Source organism: Hyperolius riggenbachi, chromosome 12 (genome assembly GCF_040937935.1).
Source record: "Hyperolius riggenbachi isolate aHypRig1 chromosome 12, aHypRig1.pri, whole genome shotgun sequence".
Taxonomy (NCBI): Eukaryota; Metazoa; Chordata; class Amphibia; order Anura; family Hyperoliidae; genus Hyperolius; species Hyperolius riggenbachi.
Window position 1 is genome coordinate 162722929 of NC_090657.1, and position 24075 is coordinate 162747003.

A 24075-nucleotide genomic window follows, 5' to 3' on the forward strand; every position below is an offset into this window, starting at 1 on the left:
TTAACGGACATTTTTTATCGTAACAACCAACAATTTATACATGAAAATCATGACGATTAACAAGGTTGCCAAAACTTTCGCATCCCACTGTGTGTGTGTGTGTATATATATATATATATATCCTACAATTTTATATAAATTCTTAAAATGTCAGGGCCATGGCAATGACTTCGCACTGTGGGAGGGGTTTCACCACAATATAAGCCATATGGACGTCCCTAATGCAATATTAGAGAAAAGGTATAGATTTCTTGTGGGAAAGGGGGTATCGTCTACAGATTAGGATGAAGTTCAAGCCTGGGATATAGTTCCTCTTTACATTTAGAGTTTGTGTCTTTGGAGCACACTTTATTGTGACCTCCTCTAGTGCAAAGACCAGTGTGACCAGCTCAGTGTCCCCTCAGAAGCATGCTGGATATGTCACTGCTGTGAGCAGCGAGAATATAAGTCAGTTCTAGTCTGAGTCAGATACGGAACACCATTCTGCTGACTTGTCTTATTTTATTGGTGTCTCTGTGACTTCAGGTCCCAGCATGCCGCAGCTCTTCCCGTAGAGAGTTGAACTATGTGCTTTCTTTTCATGTGGCGCGGCTGCCTCAGAGGTGACCCTTCAGCATCCAGCCAGCCGTGCTGTGTGGTCACACCGGACACCACTCCTGCTGGTTGAGGGTCACCTCAAATGACACAGTGACAACACTAAAACTCCACTTTATTTTCCCACAGCCATTCATCTCAGCCGCTCTTTGTCGGGTGACAGCTCGGAATGCTTAAATTCATCTTGGATTTTTGGCTGTGTGTGATTCCCGCCAGTTCTTAGTTGTGACACTTTGATGTATGAGTGTCCCGTTGTGTGACACAAAGCCATCGGGGGCTGGATGTTTCCGCTATGTCATAGCCCTTGAGTTGTATGGGGATATAATACAATACACATCTGACTTCTTCCATATTCATCTCTCATTTGTGCAGCTTGTCATTGTTCCAGAGAAGGTTCCCTGTACAGCACATGTGACCCTCAGAGCGGGCAGTGCCGCTGCCGTCCCGGTGTCACTGGCCTCAGATGTGACACTTGCACCTCTGGCACCTACGGATTTCCCAATTGTGAAGGTAACCTTATCACAGAGTTTATGGGGGTCTCAGGGTGGTTGCTAAGTATAGGCTGTCTTATGCTGGGAATACACCATGAGATTTTTGGGCAGATAGATGGTTCGATAGCCAATTTCCAACAGGTCATATCTGATTGTCCACAGTTTTTCTGATCGATTTCTCATAGAAGTGAATGGAAATTAGTCAGAGAAACAATCAGAAAAACGATCGGCCAGTAAATCTGCTGAAAAATCTTATTGTGTATTCCCAGCATTATGGGTATTCATTATAATCTTGTGCTTCTGGTAGTTAGGTTACGTCTCGGCTATGCAATAACATTTACTTTGTTGTGTTGTTTCTATGTGTAATCTGGGCCAGCCATTTGGCTCGGCACTGTTGTAATATTCAAAATGCCTAATAAATTTTGTCTTTAAAATAAAAATAATAATAATGAAAACTTACCACACAGAGTTTAACCACTTGAGATTTCAGAACAAGCATTTCCTCGCTTTATGGGAAACGGTGGGACAACAAATAAAATAAGACAAGTTAGCAGAATGGTTAGAATGATACCACATATGCCATATTTCATCACTAGTTGTGCATGTAGCTGACCATTATCGCCAGCCTGTGCATCTGTAGCTATTGGATGCAATCACTAGGCTGCACGGTTTGGGGACCATAGTGCTGTATAGATGCATTGCTAGGCAACAGCACAGCAATGCATCTATACAGCGTTGGGTCCCCGAACTGTCCCTCTTGCGATTGCATCTGCTCGCTATGGCTGGCAGCCGCTACAGGATGTTTGAACAGCAAGATGGCAACGCCCGTAAAGTACAGTCAGTAGGTTTGGCAGCTCAGGCCAGTTAGATGAAATGTCAGTGTCACTCAAGAATCCTCTGTTCCCCGCCATGGGTCACCTTCTATTTATTCTTCTAACTAGACTAATGTCACTGCGGCTGCGTCCTCCCTCCCGCTCGCGTCTCCAGGAGCTTACTGCGCAGGAGCAGTACGAGTAAAAACTTCTTACTGCAGCTGCAATGACATTCGTCTAGTTAGACGAATAATTGGACGGTGACCCACGGCGGGAAACGGAGGATTCTTGAGTGACAGAGCAGGACAGGATATCCGCAGTGGGCTGGTAGAAGCCCCAGGTAATTGACACTTTTTTGTTTTTATATAGGGCTACAGAACCCCTTTAAAGGACAGCTGTAACGAGATGGATATGGAGGCTGCCATATGTATTTCTTGATAAACAATACCAGTTGCCTGGTTGTCCTGCTGGTCTATTTGGTTGCATTAGTGTCTGAATCACACCAGAAACAAGCATGCAGCAAATCTTGTCAGATCTGACAATAATGTCAGAAACACCTGATCTGCTGCATGCTTGTTCAGGGGCTGTGGCTGAAAGTATTAGAGGCAGAGGATCAACAGGAAAGCCAGGCAACTGGTATTATTTAAAAGGAAATAAATATGGCAGCCTCCATGTCCCCCTTGTTACAGCTGTCCTTTAACGTCCTGATCTTTATAAGTTGATCGTTATACTTTGTCTATGATAACTGTTTTTTTCTGTTTCTTCTCTTGCAGTGGGGCCTTGTAACCCGGCCGGATCCACGTCTGTCTCTGTGAACCCTCCAGAGGTGATTCTCCTCACATTACTGCTTGGCAGTCATTGGCCCTTATACCATCAACTTATTTTCTCCTGAGGGATAATTGTTCAGCTTCTCTTTAAAGAGAACCCGAGGTGGGATTTTATTATGCTAGTGGGGCACAGAGGCTGGTTGTGCACACTAACACCAGCCTCTGTTGCCCCATGGTGTGCCTCAAAGACCCCCCTGCACGCTGCTATACCCCCGCAGTGCTGGCGACACGCAGCGTCACTTCCCTCCAATCAGCGGGAGGGAAGGGACACAGGCGGGTAGCGCCGATGAGGAGGCGGGGGAACGGCGCTGACAGACCGCGCTTAGGTAAACATTGTCGCCAGCACTGCGGGGGTATAGCGGCGCGCGGGGGGGGGGGGGGGGGGGGGGTCCTGCAGGCACACCATGGGGCAACAGAGGCTGGTGATGGTATGCACAACCAGCCTCTGTGCCCCACTAGCATAATAAAATCCCACCTCGGGTTCTCTTTAACTTTTCAGAACTTTGCAATTGAAAGAGTTGGTGAAAAAAGTACTGTTAAAATTATTCTGATTATTTTCTTGCTTGCTGGTGGCTTAAAAGGCATGTTATTAACAAGGTGTGAAAATATCACCTAGGAGAAAACTAAGGAGAAAAAGTTAATTGTATATGGGCCATTATTACTCAGAAGTATGTTGCATGGGGATAACGCTTGAGTCATTTTGGCCCCGGGGAGGGGATGGGGACCACGGAAAGAATGGGGGGGGGGGGGGTGAATCGGTTGGGTTTGTTGCTGGGTGGGGAAAGATCAGTTATTGGACCGTCTGCGATGTTCACACGGAGTCATGTGATCATCAGTTTGTCTGATTCAGATTTTTTTCAGATTCAGAAAAACTTCCTATACCTGATATATATTGATATATTGCTGTATGTTGAACCTGAGCCCCGTCCTCCCAGTGAGGCTTAGCCTTGGCTGTTTATCTATGCTAGAGCATTCTGGGAGACCAGACATTATTTTCATTGGCTTCAGAACTCTCAGTAAACAAACATTCCGCAGAGATCACCTGACAGGACTAAAGATGTCTTCAGCTGTGATCAATTTTCAGAATGTAAATCAGGGTGCGGAGGAAAGATTTTACAATAGGCAAACACTTACTAATTTACAAAGTTATATTGTTAAAAAATAAATAAAAAAATATACAATTGTATTAATTATATTATTTTCAGTAAAGTTCCTCTGTAATAAGGTAGAAGCCATTAATGAGCGTGTAGGAAGTTGCGCAGTGACACGGTGACCTCACCGGGAACCCGACCCTCTGCTGAGCGTGCATTAGTGCAGGCTTGACATGCGGGCGAGGACAGGACAGTCAGGATGAGGAAGGGTCTGCCTGGCGGGTCACAGCTGTTTCCCTGGCTGAGCGGGGGCGTCAGGTGACATGTGTCACAGAGGAGGAGATCACACACAGGGGATGACAGCACTGATGAGAAGCTCGGGGCTCGGCTCACCCTCCTGCCAGCCATGGGGCTCTGCTCCTTTAATAGAGCGGGGAGGGGAGAGGCGGGCGCAGGACGCCGGGTGGCATTATTACCTCTGATAACACTGGGATGTGTGTGTCGTCCTCCCCTCTCCTGGGGGAACTATGCCGACTCCCTGCTGGATATTCCAGGCTCTCATCCTGCTCTCTTCTACCCTACAGGGCTCCTGCGAGTGCCGGGAGAACGTGGAAGGGACCGCCTGCGACAAATGTAAACCGCTATACTGGGACCTGACGCCGGAGGACCCCCAAGGCTGCAAACGTAAGACCCCCGCTTCTGCCCGGGGTGGAAGGTGACGGCCAGTTTACAATCATACTCACAGGGTGTTTCTTTGCTTGGTGCAGGATGCGAGTGCGGCTCCGGAACCATTAATGGAGTGGGGGAGTGTCAGCAGGTAAGAGATCGCACACGGGTGGGAAAATATGGATTATAAAGGTGCCCATTAACAGCACAATCTCCCAAACGATCAAAGGTAGCATCGATTGGATTGGATACCGTTAATGTTGCCGATAGACGATGAACAATCGATCTATTGATTGCTCCGTTGATTCTTTTAGTCTTACTGGATTGCTTATCATTTTCCCTCCCAAAGGTGGGTCCAAACGATTGTTTTAGATTGATCGCAACAATCATTTGAGAAATTGGATCATTAATGGGCACCTTAAGAAATACTGATCGACAAATAGATTGTTTTAAAACGAGGAAGAGGTGGAAATAATTCCTGATCTGTTTTATTAGTTCCATTTCTCCCTGCCTAGAACATCCTTCATTAACTGGTGTCAATCACTGTAGAAATAAATAAATAACCAATCAGGATCTTGCACAAAACGGCCACTTCCTGCGCCGCAGGTTCCCAGAGCTGACAGCTCGGTCTGTGCCCCTCCCTCTTGCAGTCTTATTGGTGTAATGCTGCTGTGACGTCGGAGACGGATTAGCTGCATGCTTGTTTCAGGTGTGTGATGCAGACACTACTGATGCCAAAGAGATCAGCAGGCAACTGGTATTGATTAAAAGGAAATAAATATGTCAGTCTCCGTATTACTCGCAGTTCAGGTGTCCTTTAGGTTATGAGACGATATGTGTTTTGATATGTATCGGGGCTTTGGTCTTTCACCGCTTATTATACCTGTGTTATTCTGTGGGAAACTTTCTGTCTGTGTCTGTATATGTGGACATCATGCTAGTTGTCACCTAGGGTGAGACAATTTTGTGTTCAGGACAGTAGTCATCCCAAGTGTTGGTTGCATGATTTCATTGTAGCACCATTCCCAGCATGCTGATCATTTCTCAGTCGTTGCCACTAAACCCTCACCAGAGTGATGTAGGTTTTGTATGCAGCCAGCGGAGTCACACCTGGAACAAGTATACAGCCAGCGGAGTCACACCTAGAACAAGCATGCAGCTAGTGGAGTCACACCTGGAACAAGCATGCAGCTAGTAGAGTCACACCTGGAACAAGCATGCAGCTAGTGGAGTCACACCTGGAACAAGCATGCATCCTGCAGAGTCACACCTGGAACAAGCATGCAGCCATCGGAGTCACACCTGGAACAAGTATGCAGCCAGCGGAGTCACACCTGGAACAAGCATGCAACTAGTGGAGTCACACCTGGAACAAGCATGCAGCCAGCAGAGTCACACCTGGAACAAGCATGCAGCCATCGGAGTCACACCTGGAACAAGCATGCAGCCAGCAGAGTCACACCTGGAACAAGCCTGCAACTAGTGGAGTCACACCTGGAACAAGCATGCAGCCATCGGAGTCACACCTGGAACAAGCATGCAGCTAGCGGAGTCACACCTGGAACAAGCATGCAGCTAGCGGAGTCACACCTGGAACAGGCATGCAGCCAGTGGAGTTACACCTGGAACAAGCATGCAGTTAGTGGAGTCACACCTGGTACAAGCATGCAGCCAGCAGAGTCACACCTGGAACAAGCATGCAGCCATCGGAGTCACACCTGGAACAAGCATGCAGCCAGCAGAGTCACACCTGGAACAAGCCTGCAGCTAGTGGAGTCACACCTGGAACAAGCATGCAGCCATCGGAGTCACACCTGGAACAAGCATGCAGCTAGCGGAGTCACACCTGGAACAGGCATGCAGCCAGTGGAGTTACACCTGGAACAAGCATGCAGTTAGTGGAGTCACACCTGGTACAAGCATGCAGCCATCGGAGTCACACCTGGAACACGCATGCAGCCATCGGAGTCACACCTGGAACAAGCATGCAGCCAGCAGAGTCACACCTGGAACAAGTCGCAGCTAGTGGAATCACACCTGGAACAAGCATGCAGCCATCGGAGTCACACCTGGAGCAAGCATGCATCCAGTGGAGTGACGCCTGGAACAAGCATGCAGCCAGCGAAGTCACACCTGGAACAAGCATGCAGCTAGCGGAGTCACACCTGGAACAAGCATGCAGCTAGCGGAGTCACACCTGGAACAAGCATGCAGCCATCGGAGTCACACCTGGAACAAGCATGCAGCCATCGGAGTCACACCTGGAACAAGCATGCAGCCAGCGGAGTCACACCTGGAACAAGCATGCAGCCAGCGGAGTCACACCTGGAACAAGCATGCAGCCAGCGGAGTCACACCTGGAACAAGCATGCAGCTAGCGGAGTCACACCTGGAACAGGCATGCAGCCAGTGGAGTCACACCTGGAACAGGCATGCAGCCAGTGGAGTCACACCTGGAACAGGCATGCAGCTAGCGGAGTCACACCTGGAACAAGCATGCAGCCAGCGGAGTCACACCTGTAACAAGCATGCAGCCAGCGGAGTCACACCTGGAACAGGCATGCAGCCAGCAGATTCACACCTGGAACAAGCATGCAGCTAGTGCAGGCACAACTGGAACAAGCATGCAGCCAGTGGAGTCACACCTGAAACAAGCATGCAGCTAACAGAGTCACACCAGAAACAAGTATGCAGCCAGTGGAGTCACACCTGGAACAAGCATGCAGCCAGCGGAGTCATACCTGGAACAGGCATGCAGCCAGTGGAGTCACACCTGGAACAGGCATGCAGCTAGCGGAGTCACACCTGGAACAAGCATGCAGCCAGCGGAGTCACACCTGTAACAAGCATGCAGCCAGCGGAGTCACACCTGGAACAGGCATGCAGCCAGCAGATTCACACCTGAAACAAGCATGCAGCTAGTGCAGGCACAACTGGAACAATCATGCAGCCAGTGGAGTCACACCTGAAACAAGCATGCAGCTAACAGAGTCACACCAGAAACAAGCATGCAGCCAGTGGAGTCACACCTGGAACAAGCATGCAGCCAGCGGAGTCACACCTGGAACAAGCACGCAGCCAGCGGAGTCACACCTAGAACAAGCATGCAGCCAGCGGAGTCACACCTGGAACAAGCATGCAGCCAGCATAGTCACACCTGGAACAAGCATGCAGCCAGCGGAGTCACACCTGGAACAAGCATGCAGCCAGTGGACTTTACTCTGGACTCTGGAGTTTACCAGAGCTGTGTAGTTAATCTAGATGAATTATCCAGATGGCCTTAAGTCAAACTAAAAAATCGGCTTATCTGGGGCTTCTTGCAGCCCCCTGGAGTCATCCTGTGCCCACAACGTCCTTCTGAGTCCCTTCGGCAAGCAGCATTGACCTCCGCAAAGCTAACCGGTCACTGCCAGCCGGCGGCTACTGCGCATGTGTGGCCCAGAGCCACGTGCACCCTGTGCAGAACGTTCCTGGCCGCAGGAGTGCGGTGAGGAGGCTTGTGGCCAGCCAGCTTTGTGGGGGTCGATGCTGCTTGCCAAAAGGGACTCAGAAGGACGTTGTGGGCACAGTATGACTCCGGGGGCTGTTAGAAGCCCCAGGTAAGCTGAACTGATTTTTTAGTTTGACTTTAAAGAGAACCAGAGATGAAGCAACCTCATGTATTTTACCTTATAAATCAGTGGGAACATGACAGTAAACACCTAATCTGCTCTTTGTTACATTGTTCTCTGTTTAATTTGCCTGTTATCACCTCTAAGATAAGAATCCCGACTAAGCAGTCGGTCTGGCTTTGCTACAGAATAATTATAGCTGAGACTGTGTTCTTTGCTGTCTTCAAGTCCAAGCCTGCCCCCTGCTGGCTTTGCTCAGGAATCATTATAGCTGAGTCATTATAGCAAAGCCAGAATCAATGCTCAGTCCGGGATTCTTATCTCAGCTAGATAACAGACACTTTTAGCAGTGAGGATGGAACAGAGAGCATGGTAAATGTTTTCTCTAATGTTCCCACTGATTTCTATGGTAAAATACACAAGGGTGCTTCGTCTCTGGTTCACTTTAAAGGATACATCTGCAGAGAAAAAGTGGGTTAACTCACCTGAGGCCTCTTCCAGCCCCTAGAAGTCTGTTAGGTCCCACGGCATAGTTACGCTCCGAGCCATTGTGCTTTTCACTTCTCTCTAAACTGTGCAAGCGCAGAGTGCTCCTGTCGCCGGGAGAATGATCACGAGAGGCCCGTGGTTTGCCCACGCATGTGCAGGAGATCCCAGTCACGATTGTCTGGAGGTGACAGCGGAGGCCTGGTTCCAAGCGGAATGAGGGGCTGGAAGAAGCCCTAGGTGACTTATTCCCCTCAGATGTATCCTTTAAATCCAGAGTATCGACAAAATAGTGTGGATGACCTGTGTCTGAATTCCCAGTTTTTAATCTGATTCCAATAAACCCTTCAGCAGATGCGCAGATCAGGTGTTCTGACTTTTGTTTGGCGGTCCTTATCCTCACACTTGTTTCCAGTAAGTGACTCCAAGTATTACAGCCAGGAACTCTCAGCAATGGCAGCTTCTATGTTTGTCTAATGACCAGTTTTCTTTAAATAATCCTGATAGTGAAGCATTTGTGTAACTAGTGACCAAGGAAACCGATAATGTGCGAAGAATCTGACTCTGGCCAGAGAACTAGTGTGTCCAGCATGTTCTGCTGCTGGTCGTAGTCAGTGGTGTGTGACGCTAGTGTGGTCTGCATGTCCTGCAGCTGGGGTGTGGGACACTAGTGTGACCTGCATGTTCTGCAGCTGGTTGTAAGAGGTGGTGTGTGACGCTAGTGTCGCCTGCATGTTCTCCAGCTGGTTGTAAGAGGTGGTGTGTGACGCTAGTGTCGCCTGCATGTTCTCCAGCTGGTTGTAAGAGGTGGTGTGTGACGCTAGTGTCGCCTGCATGTTCTCCAGCTGGTTGTAAGAGGTGGTGTGTGACGCTAGTGTCGCCTGCATGTTCTCCAGCTGGTTGTAAGAGGTGGTGTGTGACGCTAGTGTCGCCTGCATGTTCTCCAGCTGGTTGTAAGAGGTGGTGTGTGACGCTAGTGTCGCCTGCATGTTCTCCAGCTGGTTGTAAACAGAGGCGCCAGCAGGGTAAAAGTGGATAAAACCTTTAAAATTGCGGTGGACTTACCTCCATAAAGCAGACACGAAAGACTGTCTGTATAATAGTAATAACACTTATTATATAGTACCCCAAAAAGTGCAACTTACCACCATAAAGCAGACACGAAAGACTGTATAATAGTAATCACATTTATTATATAGAACCCCAAAAGTGCAACGTGTTTCGCAGGCCACGCCCGCTTCATCAGGCAATAAACGTGGGGACAAACAGAATTTCAGCAGTAGCAGGAGTAGCGACTGAGGTGCTACTCCTGCTATGGGGACAAACAGAATTTCAGTTTATTGCCTGATGAAGCGGGCGTGGCCTGCGAAATGCGTTGCACTTTTGGGGTACTATATAATAAATGTGATTACTATTATACAGTCTTTCGTGTCTGCTTTATGGAGGTAAGTCCACCGCTTCCTCCAAGCAAATTTTAAAGGTTTAATCCACTTTTACCCTGCTGGTGCCTCTGTTCCCCGTTTGCTGTACCGTGTCCACCCCTGGTGGAGGGGTGATCTACCCCTTTTCTGATCTACAGAGAGCGACTTTATAATCCTGAGTGAGGACAGGTCTAATCTCCTCACCTGCCTATACAGTGGTTGCCTTTGTGGTAACCCACGTTTGTGAGTATACTCTTCTCACTAATTATCTTTACTAATTTTATGCTGAACATACTACACTATATTGGGCTCTCGGTTTCTCTAACCTTATGCAGCTGGTTGTAGTCAGTGGTGTGTGACACTAGTGTGGCCTAAATATTCTGCAGCTGGTTGTAGGAGGTGGTGTGTGACAGTAGTGTGGCCTGCGTGATCTGCAGCTGGTTGTAGGAGGTGGTGTGTGACACTAGTGTGGCCTGCATGTTCTGCAGCTGGTTGTAGGCAGTGGTGTGTGACACTAGTGTCACCTGCATGTTCTGCAGCTGGTTGTAGGAGGTGGTGTGTTCCACTATTGTGGCCTGCATGTTCTGCAGCTGGTTGTAGGAGGTGGTGTGTGACACTATTGCAGCCTGCATGATCTGCAGCTGGTTGTAGGCAGTGGTGTGTGACACTAGTGTGGCCTGCATGTTCTGCAGCTGGTTGTAGGCAGTGGTGTGTGACACTAGTGTGGCCTGCATGTTCTGCAGCTGGTTGTAGGAGGTGGTGTGTTCCACTATTGTAGCCTGCATGTTCTGCAGCTGGTTGTAGGCAGTGGTGTGTTCCACTATTGTAGCCTGCATGTTCTGCAGCTGGTTGTAGGCAGTGGTGTGTGACACTAGTGTCGCCTGCATGTTCTGCAGCTGGTTGTAGGAGGTGGTGTGTTCCACTATTGTGGCCTGCATGTTCTGCAGCTGGATGTAGGAGGTGGTGTGTGACACTGGTGTTGCCTGCATGTTCTGCAGCTGGTTGTAGGAGGTGGTGTGTTCCACTATTGTAGCCTGCATGTTCTGCAGCTGGTTGTAGGCAGTGGTGTGTGACACTAGTGTGGCCTGCATGTTCTGCATCTGGTTGTAGGAGGTGGTGTGTTCCACTATTGTAGCCTGCATGTTCTGCAGCTGGTTGTAGGCAGTGGTGTGTGACACTAGTGTCGCCTGCATGTTCTGCAGCTGGTTGTAGGAGGTGGTGTGTTCCACTATTGTGGCCTGCATGTTCTGCAGCTGGATGTAGGAGGTGGTGTGTGACACTGGTGTTGCCTGCATGTTCTGCAGCTGGTTGTAGGAGGTGGTGTGTTCCACTATTGTAGCCTGCATGTTCTGCAGCTGGTTGTAGGCAGTGGTGTGTGACACTAGTGTGGCCTGCATGTTCTGCATCTGGTTGTAGGAGGTGGTGTGTTCCACTATTGTAGCCTGCATGTTCTGCAGCTGGTTGTAGGCAGTGGTGTGTGACACTAGTGTTGCCTGCATGTTCTGTAGCTGGTTGTAGGTAGTGGTGTGTGACACTAGTGTCGCCTGCATGTTCTGCAGCTGGTTGTAGGAGGTGGTGTGTGACACTAGTGTGGCCTACATATTCTGCAGCTGGATGTAGGAGGTGGTGTGTGACACTAGTGTGGCCTAAATATTCTGCAGCTGGTTGTAGGAGGTGGTGTGTTCCACTATTGTGGCCTGCATGTTCTGCAGCTGGTTGTAGGCAGTGGTGTGTGACACTGGTGTTGCCTGCATGTTCTGCAGCTGGTTGTAGGAGGTGGTGTGTTCCACTATTGTAGCCTGCATGTTCTGCAGCTGGTTGTAGGCAGTGGTGTGTGACACTAGTGTCGCCTGCATGTTCTGCAGCTGGTTGTAGGTAGTGGTGTGTGACACTAGTGTCGCCTGCATGTTCTGCAGCTGGTTGTAGGAGGTGGTGTGTGACACTGGTGTTGCCTGCATGTTCTGCAGCTGGTTGTAGGAGGTGGTGTGTTCCACTATTGTGGCCTGCATGTTCTGCAGCTGGTTGTAGGCAGTGGTGTGTTCCACTATTGTAGCCTGCATGTTCTGCAGCTGGTTGTAGGCAGTGGTGTGTGACACTAGTGTCGCCTGCATGTTCTGCAGCTGGTTGTAGGAGGTGGTGTGTGACACTAGTGTCGCCTGCATGTTCTGCAGCTGGTTGTAGGAGGTGGTGTGTGACACTGGTGTTGCCTGCATGTTCTGCAGCTGGTTGTAGGAGGTGGTGTGTTCCACTATTGTAGCCTGCATGTTCTGCAGCTGGTTGTAGGCAGTGGTGTGTGACACTAGTGTGGCCTGCATGTTCTGCAGCTGGTTGTAGGAGGTGGTGTGTTCCACTATTGTAGCCTGCATGTTCTGCAGCTGGTTGTAGGCAGTGGTGTGTGACACTAGTGTCGCCTGCATGTTCTGCAGCTGGTTGTAGGAGGTGGTGTGTGACACTAGTGTCGCCTGCATGTTCTGCAGCTGGTTGTAGGAGGTGGTGTGTGACACTGGTGTTGCCTGCATGTTCTGCAGCTGGTTGTAGGAGGTGGTGTGTTCCACTATTGTAGCCTGCATGTTCTGCAGCTGGTTGTAGGCAGTGGTGTGTGACACTAGTGTGGCCTGCATGTTCTGCAGCTGGTTGTAGGAGGTGGTGTGTTTCACTATTGTGGCCTGCATGTTCTGCAGCTGGTTGTAGGCAGTGGTGTGTGACACTAGTGTCGCCTGCATGTTCTGCAGCTGGTTGTAGGAGGTGGTGTGTGACACTGGTGTTGCCTGCATGTTCTGCAGCTGGTTGTAGGAGGTGGTGTGTTCCACTATTGTGGCCTGCATGTTCTGCAGCTGGTTGTAGGCAGTGGTGTGTGACACTAGTGTCGCCTGCATGTTCTGCAGCTGGTTGTAGGAGGTGGTGTGTGACACTGGTGTTGCCTGCATGTTCTGCAGCTGGTTGTAGGAGGTGGTGTGTTCCACTATTGTAGCCTGCATGTTCTGCAGCTGGTTGTAGGCAGTGGTGTGTGACACTAGTGTGGCCTGCATGTTCTGCAGCTGGTTGTAGGAGGTGGTGTGTGACACTAGTGTAGCCTGCATGTTCTGCAGCTGGTTGTAGGAGGTGGTGTGTGACACTAGTGTGGCCTGCATGTTCTGCAGCTGGTTGTAGGCAGTGGTGTGTGACACTAGTGTCGCCTGCATGTTCTGCAGCTGGTTGTAGGAGGTGGTGTGTGACACTAGTGTTGCCTGCATGTTCTGCAGCTGGTTGTAGGAGGTGGTGTGTTCCACTATTGTGGCCTGCATGTTCTGCAGCTGGTTGTAGGCAGTGGTGTCTGAAATTTGTTGATTACATGGGATTTAAAATGTGTGAAAATAAAAAAGGAAAGTCATACTAGGAATGCTATTTCCATAAATTGTTTTCTGTCTTCTGGTCGTTTCCTCCCTAACTCTTTAGATCGTAAGCTCACAAGGGCAGGGCTGTCTACGTTTTGTGCATCATACCTTTTGCTGTATGACATCGTGCTGCAGCCCTGTGATTGGCTGTGAGGCTGTGTCTGCATCCAATGGGGAGTGTGAGCTGCTGACAGTGTTTACAGTAAATAGACAGAGGTTATCTGGGGAGACGGGTGATCTATGGAGCAGATGACATATCGGATGGCCGCCAGAGCACAGGACTGCCAGGCTGACACACACAGGGAAGTCATCCTATCGATTTTCTTATATTGCTTACAAAAGGAACTGTCTAGTATGGGAGATTTATGGCGGTTGCCTGGATAGTCATTGGACACGCCAGCAGCCATTTTTTACATGGGGGGCTATTTATCAGAAGTACGAACACAAAACTGCTCTCATTTATCAGCCTGAGTAATGGGATTTACTGCAGCCACCAATCCAGCCCTCCTTTCCTTCTCTCTCCCAGTGACTGCGCATCTCCAGCTTGTGTGGGCAACTGTCCAATAGTCTTCTGTGTATCTCCTGCCTGTGTTGCCAACCATTCAATAGCCTCCTGTGCATCTCCTGCCTGTGTGGCCAACCATCCAATAGCCTCCTGTGCATCTCCTGCCCGTGTGGCTAACCATGCAATAGCTTCCTGTGCATCTCCTGCCCGTGTGGCCAACCATGCAATGGACTCCTGTGCATCTCCTGCCCGTGTGGCTAACCATGCAATAGCTTCCTGTGCATCTCCTGCCCGTGTGGCCAACCATGCAATAGCCTCCTGTGCATCTCCTGCCCGTGTGGCCAACCATGCAATAGCCTCCTGTGCATCTCCTGCCCATGTGGCTAACCATGCAATAGCCTCCTGTGCATCTCCTGCCCGTGTGGCCAACCATGCAATAGCCTCCTATGCATCTCCTGCCCGTGTGGCTAACCATGTAGTAGCCTCCTGTGCATCTCCTGTCCCTGTGGCCAACCATGCAATAGCCTCCTGTGCATCTCCTGCCCATGTGGCTAACCATGCAATAGCCTCTTGTGCATCTCCTGCCTGTGTGGCCAACCATGCAATAGCCTCCTGTGCATCTCCTGCCTGTGTGGCCAAACATGCAATAGCCTCCTGTGCATCTCCAGCCCGTGTGGCCAACCATGCAATAGCCTCCTATGCATCTCCTTCCTGTGTGGTCAACCATCCAATAGCCTCCTGTGCATCTCCAGCCTGTGTGGCCAACCATCCTGTAGCCTCCTGTGCATCTCCAGCCCATGTGGCCAACCGTCCAATAGCCTCCTGTGCATCTCGTGCCCGTGTGGCCAACCATCCAATTAGCCTCCTGTGCACCTCGTGCCCGTGTGGCCAACCGTCCAATAGCCTCCTGTGCATCTCCAACCTGTCTGGCCAACCGTCCATTAGCCTCCTGTGCATCTCCTGCCTGTGTGGCCAACCGTCCAATAGCCTCATGTGCATATCCTGCTCGTGTGGCCTACTTTCCAATAGCCTCCTGTGCATCTCCTGCCCAGGTCGCCAACCATCCAATAGTCTCATGTGCATCTCCTGCCCATGTGGCCAACCATCCAATAGTCTCATGTGCATCTCCTGCCCGTGGGGCCAACTGTCCAATAACCTCCTGGAATTATAGTACACACATTTTTTGTGCTCACATGGGAGAGAAAGAAACCAAGCAGCACCTGACCTGTATATGGCGGCATTAAAGGCCTCCTGGCTCATTGAGGCCGCCCAGCTGCTGGTGACAAGCGCTATTTGAGTGCGATTACATGCAGCTCAATGGCAGTGTTCGGTAGCACCATATGTGTCACATTTAACACATAGCGGCATTTCCCAGCTGGGCAATAGGGCGCACCCCCGGAAGCAGCTGACAAGTGGTGAATTCACTGCCTTCAGCTACTTGTGATAAAGAGTCCTTAAATGCACAGTCTAAGCTACTGCCTTCCACAGCACACATACACAGGAGCTGAACACTGCATGCAAAACAACCATCAGTTCCACATATTGCAATACATGTTAGAAGGGATGCCATGTGCAGACTTCTCTTAGGTCCCCACCTTCATCTATGGCGAACGACGGCTCTGGATCCTATAGTGCCTTTCCTGGCCTTGCTCGGCCCCCTTGTTTTTGCGCTGTCCCCATGTTCCATGTCTTCCACCAAGTGGTCAAATGCGCCTTTGGGGACCTTCACAAGGCTTTGGAAGCACTCTGGTCCCCGAGTGCTTCCGAAGAGGAGTGGCTTAGTACTGTGCATACTGAGCCACATGGACAAGTGCTTCCGGAGACGGGTGACTCAGTACTGAGCCATGTAGACAAGTGCTTCCGGAGACGGGTGACTCAGTACTGAGCCATGTAGACAAGTGCTTCCAGAGACGGTTGACACAGTACTGAGCCACGTGGACACGAGTGCTTCCAGAGACGGTTGACACAGTACTGAGCCACGTGGACACGAGTGCTTCCGGGGGGGCGGTTGACTCAGTACTGAGCCACGTGGACACGAGTGCTTCCGTGGGGGCGGTTGACTCAATACTGAGCCACGTGGACACGAGTGATTCCAGAGACGGATGACTCAGTACTGAGCCACGTGGACACGAGTGCTTCCAGAGACGGGTGGCTCAGTACCGAGCCACGTAGACGAGTGCTTCTTGAGACGGGTGACTCAGTACGGAGCCACGTGGACACGAGTGCTTCCAGAGACGGATGACTCAGTACTGAGCCACGTGGCACAAGTGCTTCCAGAGATGGTTGACACAGTACGGAGCCACGTGGACACGAGTGCTTCCAGAGACGGAGGACTCAGTACTGAGCCACGTGGACACGAGTACTTCCAGAGACGGATGACTCAGTACTGAGCCACGTGGACACGAGTGCTTCCAGAGACGGGTGGCTCAGTACTGAGCCACGTGGACGAGTGCTTCCAGAGACGGGTGACGCAGTACTGAGCCACATGAACACTACTGCTTCCAGAGATGGTTTACACAGTACTGCGCGTACTGAGCCACATGGACACGAGTACTTCCGAGTTCTCCTGGAGGTGGAAGATATAAACGGGGGGCAACACTGAAACCGGGACACCAACAGAGGAGAGAGGGAAGGCTATACAGGATCCAGATCCTTCCATCTCTATAGGTATTTTACTTTTTTTATATATATATCAGTGTTCTCCCCAGGCTCTTTTTGCCGGGTGGTCCACCCGGCTAGTTTTGGTGACCACCCGGCTGTCATCGGCTCATCTTCTCCTCTGCTGTGTATGCAGAGAAGCGCCGGCCTGCATTCTGTTATCACGCCCCACCCGGCTACTTTTTCTTGCCACCCGGCTACTTTTTCATGCCACCCGGCTGAAAAAAATTTCTGGGGAGAACACTGTATATATCACTACAGCTTTGCTGTAAACAGTACCTGTCATATGATATGCATGAAAGGACTCCTGGCTCATTTAAGTACACAGATTAAGCTTCTGCCCTCCCCAGCATACATACAAAGGAGCTGAACACTGCATACAAAAGAGTCATCACTTCCACATATTGGAGTACATGTTATCAGGGGCTCCACGTGGTCAACTGGCAATTGCCTCCTGGAATTGTGCTCCAGAAATTAACAGTGTGCTCTGTATGTAAGGAGGGGGAGTAACTGGAATATAACACTCATTAGTGAACCCTGCATGTGGTGGGGGACTTGGGCGGAGGAACCTGAATATAAAATCAGCTTGAATTTTCAATGTAATTTTTGGGCTGCACAATGCTGGTTTTTTATATACATGGTATTCATTGGTGCTGAGATGATGGCTACTGTCAGTCTCTGCTGCCCAATCACTGCCTCTCCCTCAATACAGATATAAACATAGACGCTGGGTTGAGCCAAGCCTCTTGGCTCAGCTCTCTTAGGGCCACTCTCTGAATTCAGCTGGTAGGTCTCCTGGCCCATCCACATAAATAACTCTTCTCTGGAGACTTTCACCTGTTAGGATGCAGCTGTGTTTTCTATAGTAATGACTAATTCTGCATGAATTGTGTGTCTGCAGGTGACGGGACAATGCTTCTGCAAGCCAAACATCTGCAGCGGATCCTGCAACAAGTGCAAAGACGGCTACTACAACCTCAAGCCGGACACCTACTTCGGATGTCAGGGTAAGAGCACCACCAGGGGAAACACCTGTCCAAAAATGTGTCTACAAGTGTTTACAGAATACCTAAACAGCCCACGGGGATTCAGAACCACCAGAATAATATAACTGTACCCAGACAGGCCACTGGTACATAGATCCACCAGTAATATAACATTGTTGACAGACAGGCTACGGGGACACAGAACCTCTGGAATAATATAACATAATACCCAGATAGCTCACGGGGACCCAGAACCATCAGAATAATATAACAATAGGCAGACAGACCACTGGGATACAGAACCACTAGACTAATATAGCAAAATACCCAGACAGCTCGCGGGGACACAGAAACAGCAGAATAATATAGCAAAATACCCAGACAGATCAGTGACCGACAGGCACCAGAATAACATAACAATACCCAGACTGCCCACGGGGATCCAGAACCACCAGAATAATATAACAATACCCAGACAGGCCACGGGGACCCAGAACCACCAGAATAATATAAAAATACCCAGACAGCCCATGGGGATCCAGAACCACCAGAATAATATAAAAATACCCAGACAGCCTAGCCTACAGGAACACAGAACCACCAGAATAATATAACAATACCCAGACAGCCCACAGGGATCCAGAACCACCAGAATAATATAACAATACCCAGACAGCCCATGGGGACCCAGAAACACCAGAATAATGTAGCAATACCCAGACATCCCATGGGGACCCAGAAACACTGGAATACTGGTATTAGCTGGCTGCTGCTAATAGCCAACAGCATATCTAATTGTGAAGTTTTATGTGAATGTTATGTAGATTGTTTGCACCTTAGCACTAGGCATCTATAGCACGTTGCACTTTGTTTATCCCCTGACGAAGACTCCCTTTGAAACATGTAGGATTTGGTTTGATGTTGTGTTTAATTTACAATACAGTGTAAGCAGGGATGATATCCCTTTAAATTTATTCAGGATTCATCATAAACTAACCACATCAATTCACTTTTGATGTTTAATAGCTCTCTATTTGCTCTTTTACTAGTAATTTATGAAAAGTTACGTTTTAATTTTACTTATCCTCCAAATAAGGTTATTTTGTTATATGAGTTAGAAAAGTCCTGAGTTTTTCTTCCTCTTAGTTGCTGCTGTTCAGTGTGTGATTCTGCCTGCCCTGATCGCTGTCAGCCCTTCCCCTGTCAGAGAGTCTTATATCTGGCAAGGCGATGAGTTCCTCTCTAATTGGATATCTTGAAATTCCTCCTTAATGCCCAGTTACAAGAGCGGATACCTCCTGTGCATTCCGGAGCTAAGCCCACTATAAATATCCCTCCGCTGCCTCCTCGGGCCTAGCCTTCCCAGCTTGGCAGAGTGAACTAACCAGGTGTCTTTTCCCCAAACGCAGGTTGCCAGTGTGACATCGGAGGCTCGGTGGGTTTGGCGTGCAATGCCAGGACTGGAGAATGCCAGTGCCGTGAGAATCTGGAGGGGCCGCAGTGTAACCGGTGAGTATGTGCCGGGAACGGCGGCTGTGATAGCGGAATTATCGCACAGCCTGGTAATTGGCAGATTAATACAGGATGTGTACTTTGGATTCTTGTCACTCAGTGTCAGCTGTCGCGGCTAATGATGTCACATTGAAATGGACTCTGAGGCACGGATCAGACAGCTGCTGTGGCTGCTCATTATACCATTTAGAATGGCCTGAGAAGTTAATACTATATTATTCCCCTTGTTTTACTACAGCTGGTCATACGAGCTGTATTGTCAATGACCTTGGGAGTAGTAATTGAGGGATCTGTCTGCAGCTTTATTCAGGCCTATTAATTAGGAATGCGGGACACGTTTACAGAGGTCAGCAGGGACACAAGATGGCCACTGTCCTGCATTGTAGGGATACAAGATGGCCTCTGTCCTGCATTGTAGGGATACAAGATGGCCACTGTCCTGCATTGTAGGGACACAAGATGGCCTCTGTCTTGCATTGTAGGGACACAAGATGGCCGCTGTCCTGCATTGTAGGGATACAAGATGGCCTCTGTCCTGCATTGTAGGGATACAAGATGGCCTCTGTCCTGCATTGTAGGGATATAAGATGGCTGCTGTCCTGCATTGTAGGGACACAAGATGGCCGCTGTCCTGCATTGTAGTGATACAAGATGTCCGCTGTCCTGCATTGTAGAGATATAAGATGGCTGCTGTCCTGCATTGTAGGGATACAAGATTGCTGCTGTCCTGCATGGTAGGAACACAAGATGGCTGCTGTCCTGCATTGTAGGGATACAACATGGCCACTGTCCTGCATTGTAGGGACACAAGATGGCCTCTGTCCTGCATTGTAGGGACACAAGATGGCCACTGTCCTGCATTGCAGGGACACAAGATGGCCACTGTCTTACATTGTAGGGATACAAAATCACAGCTGTCCTGCATTATAGGGATACAATATGGCTGCTGTCCTGCATGGTAGGGATACAAGATGGCTGCTGTCCTGCATCGTAGGGATACAAGATGGCCGCTGACCTGCAATGTAGGAACTCAATATGGCTACTGTCCTGCATTGTAGAGACACAGTATGGCTGCTGTCCTGCATTGTAGGGACACAAGATGGCTGCTGTCCTGCATTGTAGAGATACAAGATGGCCGCTGTCCTGCATTGTAGAGACACGTAAATGTAAAACTCGCACCGGGGCCCCAAGCTCCATATCTACGCCACTGTAGGTGTTCATTCAGCTCTGCAGTGATTTTAGGAGCCGTGGTCTTGCAAGCTTTTCTAACAATTCGATTAGAGTTCGATGGTCTCTCTCAGATAACTTCGACTTTTGGCCACAACTGTGCTTTGCTGAGGACGTTTTTCCTTCTCTTTCAAAGGCAGTCATTACTTTTGAGACAGTACCTCTTGAAATGCCAAGCATTCAGGCAGTTTCTGTTATAGTAGCACTTGCCATACGAGCACCAACAATTTGGCCTCTTTGAAAGTCTGAGAGATCTGCCATTTTTATAAATTATAACCAACTTTTGTTTAAATATCTGTAAAAAACAATTATTTTAATTAAACATATCAAATAACAAAAATAATGAACAAAAAAAAATTAACATATGTCAAGTTTTGATTGCTTAACCACTTTGCGTCCCTGGGCTTTTCCCCCTAAAAATCCCAAGCAATTTTCAACATTTCACACGCTTCCCATTCATTAGCCAATAACTTTGTCAGCCCTTATCACACATAAATGATCTATACCTTGTTTTTTTTCCCACCAATGAGGCTTTCTTTGGGTGGTACATTTTGCTAAGAATTATTTTATTTTGCATGCATTTTAAAATGAATAAGGAGAATAAAAACTGAAAAAGTCATTCTTTCTCAGTTTTCAACACTTACAGTTTAAAAATAAAAAGTTTTACTGTAGATCAAACCCACACATTTTATTTGCCCATGTGTCCTGTTTATTTCAACAATTAATTTATGTTCCTAGTACAATGTATGGCAACAATATATTACTTGTAAATAAAGGTGTATTTTTTTTAAATTTTTTGCATTGCACTTTATCAGTAATCACAATCTGTATTTGCCGAAATAACTAATATACGCTGAAGGCATATATATATATTAAAAAAAACTAAGCCCATTTATTAGCTCCCACCCCCGTAGTTAGCCAGATGTGCCCCTCCCCCCTCCAGATAGCCAGGTGTGCCCCTTTACTCCCCCATCCCCCCATAGATAGCCAAGTGTGCCTCTTTTATCTCCCCCAGTATAGATAGCCAGATGTACCCCTTATTAGCCCCTCCCCTATACAAAAAGGCCAGATTATTATTATTATTTATTGTATTTATAAAGCGCCAACATATTACGCAGCGCTGAACATTAATTTAGGTTACAGACAATATTTAGGGGTGACATACAGCAATATGACAGATGTGCCCCTCTGTAAGCCAGATATGCCCCTTTATACCCCACCCCCATTTTCAGCTAGGCGTCCCCTTTGTTCTCCCCCCTCCAATAAACAGCCAGATGTACCCATCTATTCCCCCCACCCCCTATGGATAGCCGGGTGTGCCCCTTTAAAGCCCCCCCCCCAGTATAGCCAAATGTGCCTGTATTAGCCCCATCCCCATATAAAATGCTAAGTGTCCTTTTGACCCCCACCCCCCACAAAAATTGCCAGATGGGCTGCTTAATCCCCCCCTTCCCCTATAGATAGCCAGATGTGCTGCATTATTCCCCCCTCCCCATAGATAGCCAGACCATTTGCCCCCCCCCCCCCATAGATAACAAAGTGTGCCTCTGCCCCCCCTGCCCTATAGATAGCCATGTGTCACCTGAACCAACCCCCCCCCCCCCCCGATAGCCATGTGTGGCGAAATGCTGACCCCCCCCCCCCCCCCCCAGCCCTCCCCCCCTTCTTCCCCCATGCTGCAATGCTGGATAAGCATGAAAACAACATACCTCACCTCCTTCCAGCGCGATCAGCCTCCCCTCCGTGCATCACCGCTGCCTGTGTCATTATGCCGAACGGATCGGGTCCCGGCTTGATGACGTCATCAAGCCGGGACCCGATCCGTTCGGCGTAATGACACAGGCACCGGTAATGCACGGAGGGGAGGCTGATCGCACGCTGGAACGAGGTGAGGTATGTTGTTTTCATGCTTATCCAGCATTGCAGCATGGGGGAAGAAGGGGGGGGAGATGCTCAATTAAAAGGGATCGAGCGGGGAGTGGGAGGATCGGACCCCCGGGAGGGAATCCTTAGTTAGTGTAGTTAGAGGGAGGGGGGTAAATGAGCCCAGGCGCGTGCCAGCACGCACGCTGTGCTCATTAAAGTGAAGTGACTTATAATCACGTCGTGTGGCTTTCGTGAGCCACTTACGACGACGTGATTATACTGTAGTTAGGATATGAACTGGTTAAAGCATGTTCAAAGATTATGATGCCAAAATGTTAGGTGTTTCCATTATTTTGTCCAAACCCTGTACATCATAGATATATATTATCTATAGAGTACATCTTGCAAACAGAGCAGGTATCTATATAAAACATAGCATTCCCAATCCTGTAGACCCCCAATCACTATAATGAGAGAGATAATACAGTGATCCCAGTAGCCAGTGTCTACCATTTCAGGAAGTGACCCTGGATCAGTGTCCACCATTACAGGAAGTGACCCTAGGCTAGTGTCCACCATTACAGGAGGTGACCCTGGGCCAGTGTCCACCATTACAGGAAGTGACCCTAGGCTAGTGTTCACCATTACAGGAAGTGACCCTGGGCCAATGTCCACCATTACAGGAAGTGACCCTAGACTAGTGTCCACCATTACAGGAAGTGACCCTGGGCCAGTGTCTACCATTGCAGGAAGTGGCCCTGTGCCAGTTTCCACCATTACAGGAAGTGGCTCTGTGCCAGTGTCTACCATCACAGGAAGTGACCCTGTGCCGTCTGCAGTAATATTCTGTCTATTAACTGTAGTGATTGTATTGAACCTCATAGATGCTGATCTGTGCTTCTAATTATGCTACCAGTTTTCTAGATCTAATGTTCCCATTTTGCCTCTCAGACCGACCACTGGATATTACTTCCCAGATCTGCACCACCTGCGATATGAAGTGGAGGATGGGCGGACTCCCACCGGGGGATCAGTGCGATTTGGCTACAATCCTCTGGAGTTTGAGAATTTCAGCTGGAGAGGGTATGCCCAAATGTCGCCCTACCAGGTGAGAGCCCAGCTTGTCTGCCCAGTAATCAGGCACACTCTATAGCTCATTGTGGGCAGAGAAGTGCAGGAATATGGTGGGGACATCCTAAACAATATGTGGCTCATAGGAAATCTGATCCCATTACTTATACAAATGCTTCAAGGGAACCTGAAGTGAGAGGAATATAGACGCTACCATCTTCATTCCCTTATACACAATGCCGCTTGCCTGGCTGTCATGCTGAGCTTTTGGCTTTAGTGTTTGAGTCACACACCTGGAACAAGAATGCTTCCAGTGGAGTCACACCAGAGTCACAGCATCTGATCTGCATGTCTGCATGCTCATTCCGGGGCAGTGACTTATAGTATTTGAAGCAGAGCATCAGCACAGAAGCCAGGCAACCGTCACATTTATTAGAGAATGAAGATGGCAGCCTCCGTATTCCTCTCACTTCAGGCTCCTTTTAAAGGGACCTGAGCACCAACATTCCTGTTTCCTTCCACATCTCATAACCATACTGATAAGCTAATTGGTTTCTCCCAGAATTGGCCTTATGCTCGGTACACACCATGCGTTTTTTTGTCGATTTCCTGTTTGATCAACTTTCAATTTTTTGTTTTTTTTTACCAATTTCCATTCACTTCTATGAGAAATCGAGCGGTAAAACAATCGAAAATAATATCGGACATGACGAAAATTATCAGTCGAACACATCTATCAAACGCAAAAACGCAACGTGTGTATCTGGCATTAGACTACAGTATGGTACTATGGTATTGTTTAGATTGTGAGCTCCTTTGAGGGGCAGTTAGTGGGATGGTTTGTTTCATGGACAGCATGGAGCACTTGGGAAGATAA

The 24075-nt window shown here is 48.9% G+C and overlaps 1 protein-coding gene across 1 annotated transcript in view; it reads left to right on the forward strand.

Annotated features, from left to right (window-relative positions):
* LAMA5 (laminin subunit alpha 5) overlaps positions 1–24075 on the forward strand; it is a 332936-nt gene that overhangs the window by 160243 nt on the left and 148618 nt on the right. The window contains exons 16-22 of the mRNA XM_068264501.1: positions 967–1104; positions 2671–2723; positions 4400–4499; positions 4583–4632; positions 17438–17543; positions 18932–19031; positions 23079–23235. Of these exons, the coding sequence (XP_068120602.1) occupies positions 967–1104; positions 2671–2723; positions 4400–4499; positions 4583–4632; positions 17438–17543; positions 18932–19031; positions 23079–23235 (704 nt within the window). The remainder of the gene's footprint in view (positions 1–966; positions 1105–2670; positions 2724–4399; positions 4500–4582; positions 4633–17437; positions 17544–18931; positions 19032–23078; positions 23236–24075) is intronic.